Raw genomic sequence first — 20,984 nt, forward strand, 5'->3', positions numbered from 1 at the left:
TTAACTGCTGAGCCATCTCTCCAGTTTCTTTTTTTGTTCACTTGCTTGTTTGTTTGTTTTTTGTTAAGTGTGTGTGTGTGTGTACATATGTATGTTTAGTATGTAAATATACTTTAAAAAAAAATTTTATGGTATTGGGACTGAACCTAGGACCTGGTAAGCACATGGTAAGCAGGTGCTTGGCTTAGCTTATCTGCTTTCTTAGCTGTATCTCCAGTCAGTTTTGTTTGATGGTAACACAACACCACATTAAGTAAGTCCATGTCCAAAATATGCTAAAAGTTTGTCATGGCTACAGTTCACTTGTTGTCTCCTTCCCATTTATGGTGTCATAGTAACTTCCTTTTTTAAAAAATTGTAAATTTCTTATCCTTTTACAATTTCATTCATAAACACAGTATCTTTGCCACATTCTATCCCCCAATATTCTCATTCCATTCTCCATCCTACCAAATCCCAACTTCCTGAGGCTTCCTCCTGCTTTCATGCTTTTTTGTTCCTAAGAGAAAGTAGATTCATAATATTCTTGTAGCCATTGGGATGGCTGAGTGGATAGAGACGCTTTATGTTAAGGCTGACAAACAAAGTTCAATTCCTAGACTCATGTGGTAGAAGAAAAGAACTCCTGCAAGTTGTTCTCTGACCTCTGACATATCAGGGCACACCTGCACATATACGTATACACCCACAAAAAAAGGAAGTAAGTAAACATAAATTCAATGGCCCATCCTTTTAGAGAAAGAGAGAGAATTTAATTATAATACTCTTTAAATTGAAAGTTTAGAGCCAGGCATGATGAGTCACACCTTTAATACCAGCACTTGGGAGGCTAGGGTAAGAGGACCACAAGTTTGAGGCCAGCCTGAGCTACATAGTAAGTTCCAGGCCAGCCTGAGTTATATAATGGCAAGACCCTCTCACAAATTAAGTAACTATATATGGGTTATAGTTTGTAGCTAAAGCCTGCTGTGGATATCATTCTATATAAATAAAACACTGATGGCCAGTGACCAGACAGGAAGTATAGGTGGGATAAGGAGAGAGGAGAATTGGGGAAACAGGAAGAAGGAGGGAGAGACACTGCAGCCACCGCGAGGACAAGCAACATGTAAAGACACCGGTAAGCCACCAGCCACGTGGCAAGGTATAGATTTATAGAAATGGGTTAATTTAAGATAAAAGAACAGTTAGCAAGAAGCCTGCCACGGCCATACAGTTTATAAGTAATATAAGCGTCTGAGTGATTATTTTATACGTGGATTGTGGGACTGCGGGGCTTGGTGGAACCTGGAGAGAAGCCCTCCAGCAACAAAAGCCCTTTAAAGAAAATTTCATTTTTTTTTTAGGTTCCAATTTATTGTGCCTAAGGAATGGAACAGCAGATACAGACCTGTGTGCATTCATCTGGCTGGAACAGGAGACCATGTAAGGCTGGTGACATCATAGTACTTCAACTCTAGAAAATCCTTAGCACTTGTCCTCAGCACTTGCCTATTGTATTCTAAGTGTGTCATCTCTTTCCTTAGCATTACTGGAGGCGCAGAACTCTCATGGCTCGTCCTATGATTAAGGAGGCCCGAATGGCTTCATTGTTGCTAGAAAACCCTTATTATATCCTTTTGTTATACTTTAAAATTTTCTTTATCTCATTATTTATATATTTACTCTTCAAAAGAATAATCAGTAGTACTTTTTTTCTTAAAGATTTATTTCATTTTATGTGTATGGGTGTTTTGCCTGCATGTGTACCATATGTGTGCTTGGTGTTTGTGGAAACCAGAAGAGGGAGCCAGATCCCCTGGAACTGATATGACTGTTGTGAGCTGCCCAGTGGTATTGGGAACTGAACCCAGGTACCCTAGAAGAACATCCAGTGCTCTCCAATGCTGAGCCATCTCTCCAGCCCCATTGGTAACTAACTTTTCAAAACTAGTTAAATCCACTTATCAGGTCAGAAAATATTTAAAAAGCAAGAATGAAAGATTATTTTATGCCTTTTTAAAAGAAATGTAATGAAAAGTAGCAATGGAAGTTCAAGGCCAGCTTTGAATAGATAGTGAGTTTGAGGCTAATCTTAGCTAAAAAAAAAAAAAAAAAAAAAAAATCCTGGAAAAACAAAAACAAAAAACAAAACAAAACAAAAAAACCCTAAAGGCCAGGTGTGGTGGTGCACACCTTTAATCCCAGCACTCAGGAAGCAGAGGCAGGTGAATCTCTGTGAGTTCGAGGCCAGCTTGGTCTACAAAGTGAGTTCCAGGACAGGCTCCAAAAGCTACACAGAGAAATCCTGTCTTGAAAAACAAAAAACAAAACAAAATAAAACAAAAATGCATCATATATGGTGGCACATTACTTTAACCCAGGTGCTCAGGAGGTTGAAGCAGGAAAGTTGTGAGTTGGAACCAGCTTAGGCTTTATAATGAGACTAACATAGTATTTTAATCCTATTTATAATAATGATAAATTGTACTTTTAGTTCTTGAGGTTTTTATGCTTTACTTAGTAAGTCAAAAGTTTGCTATTAAAGAAGTGTTCATTTTTTAAAATGCATTTATAGTAAAGGTGGGGGTCTAGAACAATACTTAATTTTGAAGATGCCATCAGCCTATTCATAGAAAAAAAAATGATGCCCAACATTTTTAGTAATAAAAGAAATGTAAAATCCAACAATTCCCAGTGTTTCTTAAATAATAAACACAATATTAGAAAAGCTGCTGTGAATGGGGAACTTACTACAAATGACTGAAAATCAGTGTAGCTCAATACAAAAGCAATTTTAATATATCTATTAGGAGTCTTAAAATATCTCACATCTACCTGGGGAGATAGCTCAATCAGCAAAGTGCCTGCACACAATCACTGAGAACCTGAGTTCAGATCCCCAGAACTCATGGCACTCATCCATAACCCCCATACTGGGGAGGCAGAGTCAAATGGATTCCTGGAGCTCATTGGCCAAGGTGGATAGTGATTGATGAAGATGTTAATGTCAACCTCTGGTCTTCACAGGAATCAGCGCGCGCGCGCGTACACACACACACACACACACACACACACACACACACACACACACACACAGCCAACTCACATCTGAGCAAAGTGTAGCTTGGTGATAGAGTTGGCCTAGCATGTGAGCTCCTGGATTCAGTCCCTTTGTGTACTACAACGGAGAAAATAAAGGAAAAATAAACTCTCAGATCTCTTGACGGGAATTTTTTTTTTCAGTCTGCCAAATTTATTCTAAGAATATAGTACAACAAACAAAAAAACTACACATAGAAAATATGCTTATGTATCTTTACTATATAAAACAATAGAGATTAAAATGCATAGGAGAGAAACTACTGAGTAGCGTGGTTCATAATACTGGAGTGCATACAGTTGGTTGTGCTGTTGATTGCTTCTGCACTTGTGTCCTCAAACCTGCCAGTCACCTTTTGTATTTGTTTTCTCACTTGTAAGTGGGAATCCTTTCTTAGGTCAGACAGAATATTAAATACTCAGCACAGCTTAGAATAGGATTTGGTAAATATTAAGCATTTCTTAAGTTTAAGTAAGTTGAGAATCATTTGTGAACATATTTATGGTGTAAAAGTGGGACATTAGACCATGTTCTTTCCGTGGTAGAACAAATGCACAAGGTTCTGGGTAAATCCCTAATACCAAAAGCAAGATAGAAACAAACTCAAACCATGTGGAATGGAAAAGAGGGGAAAAAACAATACATTAGGAAAACTACTGGAAATAATTTAAAAATATTAGTGTCAATGTTTGTAGATAAAGTAGTTTTGAATAGTTTTCTGTATTTCCTAGATTTCTGAAATAAACATTTACATAAGTTTTATCAATAAGCCAGGCAGTAGTGGTGCACACCTTTAATCCCAGCACTTGGGAGGCAGAGGCAGGTGGATCTCTGTGAGTTTGAAGCCAGCCTGGTCTACAAAGTGAGTTCCAAGACAGCCAGGGCAACACAGAGAAACCCTGTCTTGAAAAAAATTAAATTAATAAATTTCATTTTAAATCTAAATTGAAGATTGTGTAACCTTGTAAGTATACTTAGTATATTAACTTATATATTTCAAATAAGTGAATTACTTGGTTTGTGATTAGATCTCAGTAAAGCTATGTAAATTAAAAGAAAAATAACTAAGCTGAAAAATCTGAGGACTTCTAAACAGCATTTGAAGTAACTAGGAAGTATTTATTTGGGTATTGTATTCAAATTTAACTGTTGTGCTTAAATGATATATTCTGAGATGAGTATATTTAATTATTTTAAAATTTTCTCTTTGACCTATCTTCTCAAATGGCTGCAGGAAGCCCAAGGACCAAGTGTAAGTATCTATCACCTTCATTGTCTTTATTCCTGCAGTCTTTAGGACATATGTTTGGTAGTCTTTAGTTAACCATTTCTTCAGTTGACTTGTAAAACTTAGTAAGAATATTGTCTTTAATTCTTATTTTTTAAGATTTTTACAGTTTAATGTCTGGTAAGGTGATAGATTTAGAAACCTTAGTAGGCTGATTTTCAGATTATATCTTATTTGTGAAATTATACCTGAACAAAAGATAAGACTTTATCCTTTTTAAATACATTTTTTAAAATCACTATGTGTATGTGTGTTGGGCAGGGGGGGTTGGTATGCTCATGTGAGTGGTAGGTGCCCATAGAATCTAGAAGGAAAACACTGGATGCCCTGGAGCTGTAGTTATATGTGGATGCCAGGAACCAAATCCAGGTCCTCTGCAATAACAGTATGAGTTCTTAACCTCTGAGCCACCTCTCCTGGCCCCAAACTTTGTGTTTTTAAAAGTACTCTTATTTATTTAGTTTTTTTTCCCCCAAAGACTTGAAAGGACTTGAAAGTGATTGAAAAAATGGTCAAAATGACATTTGGGGAAGAAGTATGTGGGGTGCTTTTTTTCCAAATGGGTAAAGGATTTGAAGATACTTGTATCTTGGGTAAAGGCTCATCTAAAGGTGACTTTGGCTAAGAAAGAATCTGATAATCAAGTTGATAGGATGACCTGTTCTGTGAACAGTTAGCCTCTTTTTCCAGCCATTCCTGTCTTTGCCTGGTGTATCCAAGAATAAAGTAGCCACAGTGGCAGAAATGGAGGTTATGAATGGACTGGATAATATGGACTTCCACTCACCAAGGCTGACCAGGCTACAGCTGCTGCTGAGTGCCCAATCTGTCAACAGCAGAAACCAACACTGAGCCCCCAATATGACACCATTCCCTGGGGTGACCAGCCAGTAACCTGTTGGTAGATTGACTACATTGGACCTTCCTTCATGAAAAAGGCAAAGCTTTGTCCTTATTGGAATACTTATTCTAGTTATGAATTTTCCTTTCCTGTACATAATGCTTCTGCCAAAACTACCATCTGTGAACTTAGACAATGCCGTATCCCCTGTCGTGGTATTCCACACAGCATTGCATCTGACCAAGGAACTCACTTCACAGCCAAAGTGTGACCGTGGACTTGTGCTCACAGAATGTACTGGTCTTACCACATTCCCACCATCCTGAAGCAGCTGGCTTGACAAAACAGTGGAATGGCCTTTTGAAGACGTAGTTACCATGTCAATTAGGTAGCAGTAGCCAGGAGGGTTGGGCAGGGTTCTCCAGAGGGAAGTATATGATTTGGATCAGTGTACAATGTGCCTTGCTTACTGTGAGGACTGAGTTAGAGTGAACTTTGTGAAACTATGTGAAAGTTAAAGTCCAAGCTAAAGAGTTCAAGAATTTTCAGTCTGGAACCAAACCCTGAAATCAAATATAGGACGTATCTTTTTCCTTATCCATAAGTTGCTGAAAAACCAAAGAGTTTATTTAGTCTAATAAGAAACAACCTGAGTTAATAAAAGACTGTGACTCATACAGACTGAAGTTGGAATGATAACTTGTCATTTACTAATTATATAACCTGGCCTCTTTAGTTTGAGTTAACTCATTTATAGAATCAGGATACTAATGATTTCTTCCAGGCAGAATTGTTTTTAGAATTATGTTCAGAAAATATTGTTCCTGATCCGTGTAGTGGTGTACACCTTTGATCCCAGCACTCAGGAGACAGAGCCAAGTGGAACTCTGAGTTCCAGGACAGGCAGGGCTACACCGAGAAACCCTGTCTCCAAAAAAGAAAGAAGAAAGAAAACATTGTTTCTTACATTATGTACTCAAGAAATGTACTGGTCTGGGGTGGAGCTGGTGTTCAGTAGTAGAGCAAGTGCCTAGTGTAGACAAGGCCCAGCACTTGATCCACAGCCTTAAAAAAGAGTAGTAATGATGATGGTCCAGTTTGTTTCCTTTTTCCTTCAGAGAGTTCAACAGAAATACAGTGGCTTGCAGTTTAAATCTGTAAATCAAAATGTACTGCTCTTGCTTTCTTTGGCTGGGGTCGGGAGGTGGAGACTGAATGGGGTACCTCGCTTAGTTGTCCAAGCTGGCCTACTTCAACCTCCAAAGAGATGGGATTACAGCCATGGACCATCGTGTCCAGTTTCTCTCTCTTTTAAAAAATCATCAAAAGTGAGTAAACGAAGAACAAAGATTACAAAAGAAAGAAAATAAACAGTTGGACCGGTCCACTGTACATATCTTTGTCCCAGAACCTCGAACTAGTGTCTCTTATGCAAAGAACCAACTGAGGAGTGACAGGGAGCATTGCTTCAGAACTCAGAACTCCCATGACGGGTTAAGATAAAAGCTACGCAGAGAAACCCTGTCTCGAAAAACAAAACAAAACAAAACAAAAAAAGATAAATTTTGTAATCAAATATAGAAAATTGGCTGCAAGACAGGAAACAAGTAAAGTGGGGTCTTTTCTGATGGAATGTGATCCATTTTAACGGAAGAGAGCATTCGGTTTGTTGTTAGCCTTTTTTTTTTGTTTGTTTGTTTGTTTTTGGTTTTTCCAGACAGGGTTTCTCTGTGTAGCTTTGCGCCTTTCCTGGAACTCACTTGATAGCCCAGGTTGGCCTCGAACTCACAGAGATCCGCCTGGCTCTGCCTCCCGAGTGCTGGGATTAAAGGCGTGCGCCACCACCGCCCGGCTGTTGTTAGCCTTTTTGAAACAGGTTTTCACTGTGGAGCTCAGGCTGAGCCTGAACCCTGCTCCTGCTTTAGCATTTCAGTGAACTCTTGTCAAAATGTACACAGATTCACTGAGTGTTTATTCAGTGGGTGCCTCCTTACATTAATTCTGTGAAGAGATGACTAGTTTGAAATCAGAACCTCAGCCACTTCAGAGTTTAACATCTACTGTCTTCAAAGTCTCTACTTGAAGAAAGTGGGCTTCTCTTTATAAGAACTCCCCTGATGCAGGGCACAATGGCCCACCAGCAATGCCAGAACTTGTGAAGCAAAGGGTAGTGGATCAGAAGTTCAGCATCACCCTGTGTCAAAAAATAATAATAACAGAAAATTCCAGATATGTTGGGTTTTGCTTAAATTAATCTAGCCAGGTTTCATGGCACTACCTGTAATCCCAGCACTAAGGCTAGGGCAGATAGATCTAGAATTCAGGGTCATTCCAGTACACATAGCAAGGTCCAGTCTCAAAAGTTAATTGATTAAAACATGTTTTTGAAGTCAGGCATGCACATATCTGAAATCTCAGTACTTAGGAGGCAGCGGCAGGAAGATCTCAAATTTGAGGCCACCATGGGCTACATATGAGCTCACTGCTAGCCTGAGTTACAAAGCAAGCCTTATCTCAGGCGGGGGAAACACACACACACACACACACACACACACACACACAATGTAACTGTGGGCCAGCAAAATGGCTGAACTGGTAAAAATCAATTGCAGCACAAACCTGGCAACCTAAGGTCAATCCCTGGGATCCACATAAAGGTAGAAGGAGAAAACTGATTCCATCCACAAAGTTGTCTTCTGACTTCCACACACACTATGGCATGCATACATGTACACATGCATCAGTAGACACCCATACACAATAATTTCTTAATTTTTAAAAGTATTAAAATGTAAACACATGAAATAAATCATTTTCTGTTTTGTTTTGTGAGGCTAGAAGATCCAGCTTAAAAAATGTGTCTGACCTATTTGTGATGGGAGGCGCTCTTATTCTGGAGTCTGCAGCTCTCTTGCACTGGCTAGAGAGGGAAGGTTATGGACCTCTTGGGATGACTGGAATATCCATGGGAGGACATGTGAGTCTTTTCAGCTTATATTTCATTACCATCATTTTTGTAAATAGAAGTAATTTTAAGTGTACTTGAGGCATGAACTTAATGTTGGCATATAATGTTGGTGAAAGTAGGAAGTAGAAATATTTCCTCTAATGAAGTGTTATTTTGTGTAATTCATGTAGACAAGCATATATTGTACAATTCCAGGTATAGCTCAGATTTAACATTTAATATTTTATTAAAAGTTGACTACAGGGGCTGGAGAGATGGCTCAGAGGTTAAGAGCACTGACTGCTCTTCCAGAGGTCCTGAGTTCAATTCCCAGCAACCACATGGTGGCTCACAACCATCTGTAATGAGATCTGGCGCCCTCTTCTGTATACATAATAAATAAATAAATAAATAAAAATAAAATAAAATAAAAAAAAAAATAAAAGTTGACTACAAAGTGGTTGTGCATACCTTTAATCGCAGCCCTTTGGAGGCAGAGGCAGACGGATCTCTGTGAGTTCAAGGCTAGCCTGGTCTCCATAGTGAGTTCCAGGACAGCCAGGGCTATACAGCCAGGGCTACACAGAGAAAAACAAAAATTTTAAAAAGTTGATTACAAAAAAAAAAATCTAACTTTTCAAGGGTCTTTTCAATATATTCAAAGTGTATCCTTACTTTTGCTACTGGTCAGAAGAGAAATGAATTTGGAGGTGCTTTCTAATTTTTTTAGTGTATATTAATTATCTAACATAATAGGTTTCATTTGTGACATTTCATTATGTGTAGACTGTATTTTGATGATACTCACTTTCATTTATTACCTTTCTCCATCCCCAGTACAACGAACCTATGCTTTGTTTTCTAGACTATACTGAACAGACTCCTAATTGGTTTCTCTGTCCCAAGTCTTTTCTCCCATTCTTTTTTTTTTTATTATTGAAAAATAATGTTTTCATACAATATATTCTGATCACATTTTTTACCTCTCTCAACTCCTTCCACATCCTCACCATCTTACTACCCATCCAATCCACACTTTTTCTTTAAAAAAACAAGCAAACACAAAACCCAAGAAATGCATATACACACAAACCCCCCCTCAAAAAAATTGGAAACCAAAGACTAATTTTCTTAAGACCAATAAGACACCCCCCCCCCCAAAAAAAAGCCCAAACGAAACTAGATGAGATGGAAAGTCTACAAAATACCGTTGTATTTGTTTTGTGTTTGGCCATCTCTTCCCAGGCATGGGACCTAGGAGGAGATTGATTTTCCCCCTTTCAAGTGGTACCAATTGCAGACAGCTTCTTGGTTAGGGATGGACCCCCCACCCCATGCCAACTTCTCAGGGCTGGTACCCAATCTGGTTTGAACCTGTTCATGCCCTGTGCCTGCTGCGGGTCTCTGAGTTCATATGTGTGTCCGTTTTTTTGTGTGTGGAAGACACTATTTCCTTGGAGTCATTCACTACCTCTGGCTCTTAACAGTCTTTCCACCTCCTCTTTGCTTCCTTTTGCTCTGCATAGGCTCCTGAGCTCTGCATAGGCTCCTGAGCTCTGAGCAAAGGGTTGATGAAACCATCCCATTTAAGGCCAAGTACTCCAAAGCCTCTTTTTTGTTTGTTTGTTTTTCGAGATGGGGTTGCTCTGTGTAGACCAGGCTGGCCTCCAACTCAGAGATCTGCCTGCCTCTGCCCCACTCCCCACACCCCAGTGCTGGGATTAATGGCATATGCCACTACTCTCTGGCCCAAAGCATCCTACTACTTGTACACTGTCCAGTTATAGTTCTCTGGTAGTTCTCATCTATGGCAAGAAGCCGCCTCTCTGATGAGGGCTAAGTGAGACACTGATCTGAGCCCTAGACTGGTTTCTTTAAGTTTTTCCTCTCTGGTATAACTTGAATGCTCTAAGTCAGATTTTCGGCTTCTCCTGCTCAAAATGTGCTGGCTTCCCAGGGCTCTAGCTGGGTCAGGCACTAATGCCTCTCTAGCGACCCCTTGTGCCATCACCTAGCCAAACAACAGGCCTTTCAGCTTCCTTCCCACCAGCTTCATCTGCAAACTGTGCTTCATCCCTCAGTACATTTCCACAGTGCTATACCATAATTGCTTGCTGTACTGTATTCTCCATGAAGCACTTAGTACAGTTAGTATCTGAAGTGTGCTCTGGTTGATTATATAAAATGCATTCGTCATTAGGGGTGTGTGTGTGTGTGTGTGTGTGTGTGTGTGTGTGTTAGTTTTATATTTTTAAAAATGGATTTGAAGTTTGCTATAGATGATCATTTGAATTGTAAAAACTTAAATTCAGAATGTTACTCAAAGCCAGGAGTGGCAAGTGCATGCTTGTAGTTCCAACACTACAGAGACTGAGGGAAAAGAGCACAAGTGTGAAGCAGAAGCAGCCTGTGTACACAGAAAGACTATCTCAGAAAATTTGAAATAAAGCCTTTATAGTTTCTTGCTTCCTAGAAGGAACTTTCTATGTTGTTGAATTTATAATTTGAGGGCATTCTATAAAAATATTACAGCCCTTGGGTTCATGTCTTCTCTCACCCACTCCAACTATACAAAGTACTTTTTAGTAGTAAGTATTTTTCACATTAATAAATTTACTTGTGTCATATTACAGATGGCCTCCTTAGCAGTATCCAACTGGCCCAAGCCCATGCCATTAATTCCATGCCTGTCTTGGTCCACAGCATCTGGGGTCTTCACTACGGTAATTGGATTGCAATTGAAACTTGATAACATGTGCTTAAATGTAGTTATCTTGGTGGTCCCCAAAATCACTCCTAGGTTTAGTGACTGCTATAAGGAATAACAGAACATATACTCTCTCTCCATTTTATACACACTCAGAGAGAGAGGTGCACACTTAACTTTAAAAAAAAAGGATATGACAGAAAATAAACAAAAGGAAAAGGCACATGAGGCAGACCTGGTGTAGGTTTCCAAGGGTCCGTGCCCAGCCAGATCTCATGGTTTATGCTTAATTCCTCTAGCAATCACTTGTAACAAATGGTAAAATGCTGCTCATCACTGAGCCTATCAGAGTTAAGAGTCTGGGGTCAGTGGTTAGATGCCCTCTGCCTTGAGTGTACCAGAAGTTGAGAAGGAATTTCAGTGTTAAGCAGAATGCAGACTTGTACAAACAGTATGACTTCAATGACCCACTCTTATCATTTAGTGAAAGTTGCATATCAGTATAAAAGCTGCTTATTGATCAAATTCCCAGACTCCACTCCAGGATATAAACAGGCTTTTAAAGGCTAGATAATCTCAAGCCCAATTATATTAACTCTCTTATACAGTAATTAATAAAAATAAAAGTACTATACAAGCTATGTCATATTTGATCTTACTTTATTTCAGGGTGTATTGAGTAAATCAATTAATTGGCGGGAGTTGGAAAAGCAGTATTATACACAGACAGTTTATGAAGAAGAAATTATTCATATGCTTGAATACTGTGGGGTAAGTTTTTTCTTTGTTAGTTTGGTTGGTTTGTTCTTCCATGTGACTAGTCTGTGTCAAGCTGACAAAAACTAACCAGCATACTCCCTAAACAACCCATTATATTATGTAATGTTTCTGGTGGTTTTGCTTTTTTTTTTTTTTTTGTCCATGTACAAAGCAACACAAAATATTTTCTCACCCATTTTTTAAATTATTCATGTTTCCTTACTCTTTACTGATATAAAATAGTCTATTATATAGATGGATATACCATGATTTATAATTAATCCTTGTTAATAGATAGATATATGTGTTCTCACTTACTTTAACACACAGTGCTACAATGATCAACTTTATACATACATTATTGTACAAGTATCATTTTCTAGAAATACTATTTGCTGGGTCAAAGGGCCTATAATTTGCAGTGTGGTTAGATTCTAATTTTAGTTGTATCAGTCAAGACTACAGGAGAAAGATCTCTTTCTCCATTAATTCACGGATTCAGTATGTGAACAAATGTGAGGAAATTTTAAAACTCTGTTACCAGGTAAACTCACCAGAGAACACACATAGGCATCCTCCTCCTTTTTCTCCTTCTTCTTAGATTTTATTTATTTATGTATTTTATGTATGAATGTTTTGTCTGTATGTTTGCCTGCATGCCAAGAGAGGGCATCAGATCCCACTATAGATGGTGGTGAGCCACCATGTGGGTGCTGGGAACTGAACTCAGGACCTCTGAAAGAGCAGCCAGGGCCCCTAACCTCCAAGCTATCTCTCCAGTCCTACACATGAACATTCTCTTTTTCTAACTTACTAATTTTTATTTATTCTTCTCTCATATATTATATCCTGATTGCAGTTTCCCTCCCTCCTCTCCTCCTAGGCCCTCCTCCTACTTTCCCTCTCCCCAGTCCACTCCTCCTCAGTTTCAGAAAAGAAAGTCTTGATCTCCAGCCAGCGACTACATGGGGAACTTGCCCAAATCATGCAGCCCCGTCCTCATAGTTGTCTTTTTTGCACAAAAATAAATGCATCCTGGTTACACACTTCAGTTAGCAAGAAGCAGAACTACAGAAGCCAGAAAGCAAAGTTAGTCCATTTAGGACTCTCCTGGATCCTGGAACTGTGCTAATCCTTGGTAGATTAGCTCTTTGCTTTCATTTTGGCAGGTGTTTGGGCCTTTGTGGTGGGTTTTAAGGTCAAAGTGGTGCCTATAACATGACTTTAGTTGTGCTGAGGTTCGGGTGTCTGTTAAACTCAACTGATAGTAAAAATTGAATAGTTTTATTTTACCTCATTGTTGACATTGAGCATGTGTGTATAAGCTAAGACCACGTGTTTCATGTTTCTAGAACGAACACACACACACACACACACACACACACATCCTTTGCCTATCTTAAATTTCTTTTTTAAAATAATTATTTTGTTAGCCTGGTGTGGTAGCATACACCTTTAATCTCAGCACTTGGAGGCCAATGCAGATCTCTGAATTGGAAGCCAGTCAGGTCTACATAATTAGTTCCAGTACAGCCAGGGCTATATAGAGGGACCTTGTCTAAAAAAAAAAAAACAAAATAATAAAATAATTTTGTTAGCATATAAATAAGTGGATTTCATTGTGACATTTTCATACATATTATATTGCTTTTTGTTCCTATTTTCTCTCCTGCCCTGCTTACCCCATATCTTTCTTGCTTTTTCATGTTTTTTTTCTTGTTTGTGAGTCAGTGTGTGTGTGTGTGTGTGTGTGTGCGCATGCATGCACACACAATATTTGTCTTCCTGAGTCTGGCTAATTTTGCTTAGCATAATCAACTCCAGTTCTTTCCATTTTCCTACAAATGTCATGTCATTGTTTACAGCTAAATAAAATTTAATGATGTGTGTGTGCCACATTTTCTTTATCTATTCAGCTTTTTCTACTAGGCAGGTAGATCTTCTATTTGAAGCTAGCCTGGTCTAGATAGTAAGCTTTAGGCCAGCCTTGTCTCCAAAAATAAAATAAAATAAAAAATTATTTGATTAGCCACTTCTCATATAAGTTACAAGTTAATCTTGTAAGGATGTCATCTATTCTTTTTATTTTTCTCTTAATATACAAAAATAATAAACGTTACTTTAATTTATGTTGTATTTATAAGTCAGTAAGTTTTAAATCTACTTTTAAAACTTTCATAGGCAATATTTTTTTCTTTTATATTTTTTTAAATTGTTAGTCTATCCCAAAAAAAGGTATTTAAGTAGCTATTTCTTGTGTTTAAATGTACATTATAGTACAGGTATGCCCATAAAACTTTAAGAAAGTCTGGAATTAAAGCAGATTATAGCTATGTTTTGAAATTTTTGGCAGTAAAATCTGATGCGGGTGACTTTGACTTTTTTTAGACAGGGTTTTTTCTTTGTAGCCTGGCTGCTGTCCTGGAACTCACTCTGTAGACAAGGCTGGCCTCAAGTTCGGAGGTCCACCTGCCTCTGTCTCCTGAGTGCTGGGGTAAAGGCGTGCGCCGCCGCCGCCGCCGCCGCCGCCGCCACCACCACCCAGCAACTTTGACCTGGCAACTCTTTAGTAGGAAACATTCAACAATAAATGTGCTGTTTATCTTCATCCTCTTCAAAATTTAGTATCTGTTTTTCCTTTGGCCCTGTAAGACTGATAGTAAATCTAACAACATGAAATTTACCATTTTTTTAAAATGCCATTTTGATGGTCCAATTCATTGACAGTGAGCATACCCACAATGTTGAGTAGCCATCACCACCATCCGTCTTAAAACTTTTCATCTTCCCAAATTAAAATTCTACCCACTGAGGGTACTGGAGAGATGGCTCAGAGGTTAAGAGCACTGGCTGCTCTTCCAGAGGTCCTGAGTTCAATTCCCAGCAATCACATAGTGGCTCACAACCATCTATAATGAGATCTGGTGCCCTCTTCTGGTGTGCAGGTGTACATGTAGGCAGAACACTGTGTTCATGATAAATAAATAATCTAAAAAAAAATACCTATTGGACAACAATTACCATTTCCACCTTCCTGCTGCCTGGAGCAACCACAATTTCTTTCTGTCTCTGAATGTGTCTGTGGTAGACCTTATATGAGCAGAATACACAATTTTCCCTTTGTACCTGGTTTATTCACATCCCATCATGTCTTCAGAGTTCATCCATGTGCCTTGAAAGGGACTTAGCCAGGAGTGTTGGCCTCTGTCTGTTATCTCAGCACTTGAGAAGCCAAGGCAGGAGGCTCAAGAATGGGATCTTATGCCAGAAAAAGAAAGACAAAAATACTTCCATTACTCTTTGAGTGTGTGTGTGTGTGTGTGTGTGTGTGTGTGTGTGTGTGTGTGTGTGTGTGTAGGGGGAGGCAGGTCTGTGACAAGGTCTCACTAGGTAACCCAGGCTAGCCTAGAACACCCTGATTTTTGTAAGTCAATAAGTTTTTCTCCTGCCTCAGCCTCTTAAGTGTTGTAATTATAGGTGTGTGCCACTACCTCTATCTTTTTGTTAATTTCTGAGACTATTCCATTGTATGTATGCCATACTATATTTTACCTACTAATACTTATTACTACTTTTCCTGTTTTTAAAATGTTTCAAAAGTTGTGAATATAAATGTTCTAATATAAAATGTTTTCTTTTTTTTTTTTATCATATATTCAGACGGATTCTTTCAAAATGGGACATGAGTTCATGAAACACTTCCCTAGCAGTGCAGACAAGCTGACTAACCTGAATCTGGTTTCTAGAATGTTAAATTTAGATATGACAAACCAAGTTGTGTCCCCAAAGCATGCTGAGTGCCAAAATTCTGGTAAAACATCTATCAGTGCTACTTCAAAAGGACGCTTGTTGCAAGATACTGCTAAGATGGAATGCCTGAATCAAACACTCTCAACTAACAAAAGTCGTTATGCAAGTTACAACCCTCAGTCATTTCACCTGCTCAGCAGAGAACAAAAAAGAAGCAATCTTCAAAAAGAATCTCTAATATTCATGAAAGGAGTCATGGATGAATGCACTCATGTAGCAAACTTCTCAGGTACTAATTTTCATAGGAAACTGGAAACAGCTGTGCTGTGTAAATACTTGTTATATACACTTCATGTGTGGATGGGTGTTTTGCCTGCATGTATATCTGTGTGCCACATACATGCCCATGGAGACCAGAAGAGAGTGTCAGATCCTGAGGATTTGGAGTCACAGATGATGTGAGCCACTATGTGGGAGCTGGGGATCGAACACAAGTTCTCTGGAATATCAGCCAGTGCTCTAAACCACTTGAACCATCTCTCTAGCTCCCTGGCATTTGTTTGTTTTTGTTTTTCTGTGTATATCTTTCAAATATTCATTTTAAGGCTGGGGATATAGCATGCCTAATGTCTGGGCTCCATCCCCAGCCCTGCATAAACTGGGAATGGTGCTATGTGCCTGTAATGTTAGCAGTAGAAGTCAGAGATAGAGGCACGAAGATCAGAAGTTAAGAGTCCTCCTTGACTACAAAGTGAATTTGAGGCTAGCCTGGACTACATGAGAATTTTGTCTTTAAAAAAAAAAAAATCTTCATTTTATTAAATGAATATTGTGGTACCATGGTATATTGTTTTTCTCTTTCATGTATGCATGTTCATCTGTATGTATACATATAGAAGTCAACACTGGAGTCTTCCTCAGTTTCTCTCCACCCTAATTTTTTGAGATAAGTCTCTCACTTGGTAAACTGGTGCTTACTAATTCCACTAGACTGGCCAGTGTCTACTTCCCCAGTGCTGAGATTATAAGTGAAGCCTGTGTCCAGCTTTTAACATGGGTTCTGGGAATCAACTCATGTTTCATGCTTATGCAAGCAAGCACGTTGCTGACAAAGCCATCTCCCCAGAGTCTAAGTTGTCCAGACCAGTCTTGAACTTGTAATCCTCTGCCTCAGCTAGGATTACAGACTCATGTTTGGTGCATTTTGTTTGGTAATATGATTTTAGGTATTTATACAAAAATCAAAGACCTTTTTAATGCATCAAAACCCTATACTTAGTTCCAGTTGACCCAAGCCTCATCATAGTGGTACAAGCCAAAGAGGATGCCTATATTCCACGCACAGGAGTTCGAAGCCTACAAGAAATTTGGCCTGGTTGTGAAATCCGGTACTTAGAAGGGGGTCATATCAGTGCTTATCTCTTTAAACAAGGACTCTTCAGGTAAGATGATTCATCTAAATAGGTATTTATTTGTTGCTTGTTTAGGAGAATATTTTTTTGCCTTAAGAAGTATATGGAGGTCAACAAGGAAGTAGAAAATCTAGAACATATAATAAAGTATTTTAAATCTTACACTGAAGGATTTTTCCTAGATTGTTCTAGAGATATCAGAAGCATATTTTATCAGATGGTTTTAACCAGAGATAATTTTAAAATAGTTTCTGTCCTCCATATGTTAGTGACTAATTATTTCTTTACATTTCATTTCAGACAAGCCATCTATGATGCCTTTGAACGTTTCCTTCATAAATATGCTAACTAATTGGATTGATGTGTAACATCCTGTTTCCTACTAAAAGAGTTCATCCTGTGATGATGTGAAAGATAAGCAGACAGCCCTGCTTACCTGACTGCTGCCATGTAGTCTGTGTGCCAGTGTTACGGGTCAGTTACCAACTGTGGATGCATTTCAGTAATGTAAAAGCAGTACTTGAATCATATAATCCTGAAGTATTTGTTACTCTTTTGAAAATCTAATATATCCAATATGATATCTGTTGTTATTATTTATAAAAACATTTTAATTATGAATAATTTATTGATTCAGAATAAATAGAAACCCTATTGGTTTTTAATAGAATTGTTGAAACTAAGATTATAACATCATATGTACTGTATACTATTATATGGCATTTGTGATATTAACTTGATTTTAAAAACCTGTGTTCCTCCTTTTTGTCTGTGAAGTGGGTTTATAATCTAGTTTTCAACCTTAGGTACTTTACTGCCATAGAAATACCTAAGATATATAAGTCAGTGTTAGCTTTGAATTATGAAAATATCCTGACTGCTGAGCTGTGCCAATGTGGTAGTACGAATTTGTAATCCCAGCACTTGAGAAGTGAAGGCAAGAGGGTCAAGAGTCCCATCATTGTCTTTTACGTAGCAAATTTGAGGCCAGCCTGAGCTACATGAGACCTTGTCTCAAAAAATATACCTGGCATGGTAGCTCATGCCTTTAATCCCAGCAGGCAGGAGACAGAGGCAGGCAGATCTCTATTGAGTTCAAGGCCAACCTGGTCTATAGAGCAAGTTGCAGACCTGCCAAAGCTATGTGTCTCCAAGAAAATAACACAGCAGTACAAAACAAAAACTGTACTGCTTTGTAGTGCTTTTAATAGCTAGACTGAATGCTAAAATATACACATAAGATGAATTAGACTAGAGTAGGCTTTAAATTTTTATCAAAGATTAGGTCAGAAAAAGTGTCGGGGCTGGGCTGGGCTTGCCCAGCCTATGAAGGCTCTGAGGCCAGTCCCCAGTACTGCCAAACAAAAAGAAAACCCAGACGTGTTTGGGGGTGGGGGTTAAACATGTTTTCTCTACTTAAGAGAGTTTTGTTTTGAAAAATAGATATGATAGAAGAACTTTCCCCTTGATGGCAGATTCTGTCAGGCGTTTCTTACACACCTGGTTCTTCTTCTTTGACTTTTTAATTTCAGAATAGCCACACGTGAAATTGAACCATTGTACAGAAAAACTTGAGGTTTTATACACTGCTGACTTTTTAAATGGGAGTTATAATGGATAGATATTTGGTGCTGATATCAAACTTCTCTAAGCTAAGATGTTCAAAGTGTGTTTCTGTTTGAATTCTGTATTGCCCTTCACTTTAAACTAGGTCTTGCTGGTCTAGTGGGGATCCGTAGATTGCGACATGCCTTTGGCAGCTGTTTAAAGACGCTGTGCTCTTCTAATGTCTCTGTATTAAAATTCCTGACAACTATTTAAATATTTTAATGTGAAGTCATTGATGGCAAGTAGTAGCTCCTTGGACACTGTTAGAGTTATTAGAGCTACAGCAATTTTGTGTATTCAGACTAGGATTTTTACTTTTCACTTCAAGTACAAAATGATCCTTAAGAATAAAACCTGGCCTGTGCACGCCTTTAATCCCAGCACTCAGAAGGCAGAGGCAGGTAAATCTCTGAGTTGGAGGCCAGCCTGGTCTACAGAGGGAATTCCAGGACTGAGAAACCCTGTCTTACAAAAACAAAAACAAACAAACTCAAATTAAATGGATTACACTGTTCTATCATACATGTAGTACGAGAACTTCATTCGATTCTAGACATAGTTTCAGTAAAAAACAATACTTTTTTCTTTACATGCATTTCTTATTAAAAACATTCTGTGGTATGTAGTTTTTCTAATAGTAAAATGATGAAAATTTGATAGTTTAATTAATTCTTAGACTATTTTAGAATTGTTATCTTTTAAGAAATGGGTGCAGAGCTAGGCATGGTGGTATACACCTTTAATCCTAGCACTGGGAGGCAGAGTTCAAAGCCAACCTGGTCTACAAAGCAAGTTCCAGGACAGTTAGGGCTACACAGAGAAACCTTATCTCAAGAGAGAGAAAAAAAAAAAAAAAGGACTGGGTGTCACTGGCAGTACATGCCTGTAATTCCAGCACTTGGGAGGCAGAGGATCATTCACAAGTTTGAGGTCAGTGTGGTCTGCATAATATGTTCCAGACCATCCAGGGCTACCTGTCTCAAATAAATTCATTTTCATACTTAATTCACAAAGCTGCCTAAATTGATTAATTGAGAGAGGAAAATACCTTTTTTCTCATTTCTTTAAACCCACTCTGCAAAATAGTAGCTTATGTACACACACACACACACACACACACACACACACACACACACACACACGTTATATATATTCTTTGAGAAATTAATATATTCTCAAAGAAGTCCTGCCTGCCATTTTCCTGCCTTTTTGTATATTAGGTTATAATATACTACCGATTCATTCAGACCAGAATTGCAGGAAACTAGTCCTCACAAGCGAGTTTGACCCAGTTTTATTTGGTGTATGTAATGGGTGTGCATTCCCAATTCTGCCAGCAGATTTCTTATATGTAACTACTACTCTCTATTTTCCACTCAGCTCTAAAGACCCCTGTAGTTCTATAATTAGACTTCATGATTTGCCAATGTTGTAATTAGATCATTTTATCAATGTATTTTTAATGTGGTGCATTAACTGAATTTTAAAAATATTTCCAAATTTTATATTTCATAATAAAAGTCTATTTTAGAAGTTATCTGCTTTGTTTTTTTTTTTTTAAAGAAGTATCATTCCAACTACCAGAGGCATGTATCATTTGAGTCATGTGTCCAAACTTGAGCTAATTCTGTGTTTGCCCTTAGATATTGTACCCATGTAGTAAGGCCGAAATAAGTAAGGGAGGCTCTATCACAACAATATGGGTATCTTAGTATCTCTTCAGAGCCAGGTTTGCTCCATGTGATCCCAGGAGAACAAGCATTCTGACATACCATGTTTGTCTCAGTGTTGTTTAACTTGGATGTGATTATGTTCAAAAAAGTAAACATGTCACAAATAAAACCTCAAGGTGTCAGTTAACTAAAGGATTCCCTTGGGCTGGGAGGAATGGGATCCTGGACAAAGGCTGCCGTAGAATGGTTTGGAAGTTGGATGTGGTTGCTCATATCTGTAATCCCAACACTGGAGAAGTTGAGGGCAGGAGGAAAGAAAGTTCAGAGCCAGCTGGGCTGACTTCACACTTGTAGCATTGGTATGTACCTACACCTGCAAGCATGTACATATATGCACATACAAATAAATATAATTTTTGAGCCAGGCAGTGGTGGTGTATACCTTTAATCCCAGCATTCAGGAGGATGAAGCAAGTGGATTTCTGAATTAGAGGCCAGCCTGGTCTACAGAGCAAATTCCACGAGAGCCAAGACTACACAGAGAAACCCAGTCTCAAAAAACAAAATAATAAGCCGGGCAGTGGTGGCGCACGCCTTTAATCCCAGCACTCGGGAGGCAGAGCCAGGCGGATCTCTGTGAGTTCAAGGCCAGCCTGGGCTACCAAGTGAGTTCCAAGAAAAGGTGCAAAGCTACACAGAGAAACCCTGTCTCAAAAAACCAAAAAAAAAAATAATAATAATAATAATAAATATACTATTAAAACATGATATGAACAATATAATAAATATTACATATTATTAAATAATATATTATTCTCTTGTCTCAAATTATTTTGAGACAAGGTTTTACTATGTAGCTCTGTCTGGCCTGAAACTCACTAGATAAACCAGGCTGGCCTTGAACTCAGAGGTCTGCC

At 38.5% G+C, this 20,984-nt stretch overlaps 1 protein-coding gene across 2 annotated transcripts in view; it reads left to right on the forward strand.

The window, feature by feature from the left end:
* The window catches only part of Abhd18 (abhydrolase domain containing 18), a 51,789-nt gene extending 31,858 nt beyond the window's left edge, over positions 1-19,931 (forward strand). Inside the window, exons 5-13 of one of the 2 annotated variants that reach the window (XM_006987459.4) lie at positions 1,347-1,425; positions 1,527-1,611; positions 4,307-4,334; positions 8,050-8,188; positions 10,792-10,881; positions 11,535-11,636; positions 15,285-15,663; positions 16,654-16,816; positions 17,087-17,367. In XM_006987459.4, the coding sequence (XP_006987521.1) occupies positions 1,347-1,425; positions 1,527-1,611; positions 4,307-4,334; positions 8,050-8,188; positions 10,792-10,881; positions 11,535-11,636; positions 15,285-15,663; positions 16,654-16,816; positions 17,087-17,138 (1,117 nt within the window). In that variant the 3' untranslated portion in view covers positions 17,139-17,367. Of the gene's footprint in view, positions 1-1,346; positions 1,426-1,526; positions 1,612-1,790; positions 1,912-4,306; positions 4,335-8,049; positions 8,189-10,791; positions 10,882-11,534; positions 11,637-15,284; positions 15,664-16,653; positions 16,817-17,086 lie in introns of those variants that run through there. The other variant, XM_016005991.3, reaches the window with a different exon arrangement.
* The last annotated feature ends 1,053 nt before the right edge of the window (positions 19,932-20,984 follow it).

Source organism: Peromyscus maniculatus, chromosome 6 (assembly GCF_049852395.1).
Source record: "Peromyscus maniculatus bairdii isolate BWxNUB_F1_BW_parent chromosome 6, HU_Pman_BW_mat_3.1, whole genome shotgun sequence".
In the NCBI taxonomy this organism is placed as follows: domain Eukaryota; kingdom Metazoa; phylum Chordata; class Mammalia; order Rodentia; family Cricetidae; genus Peromyscus; species Peromyscus maniculatus.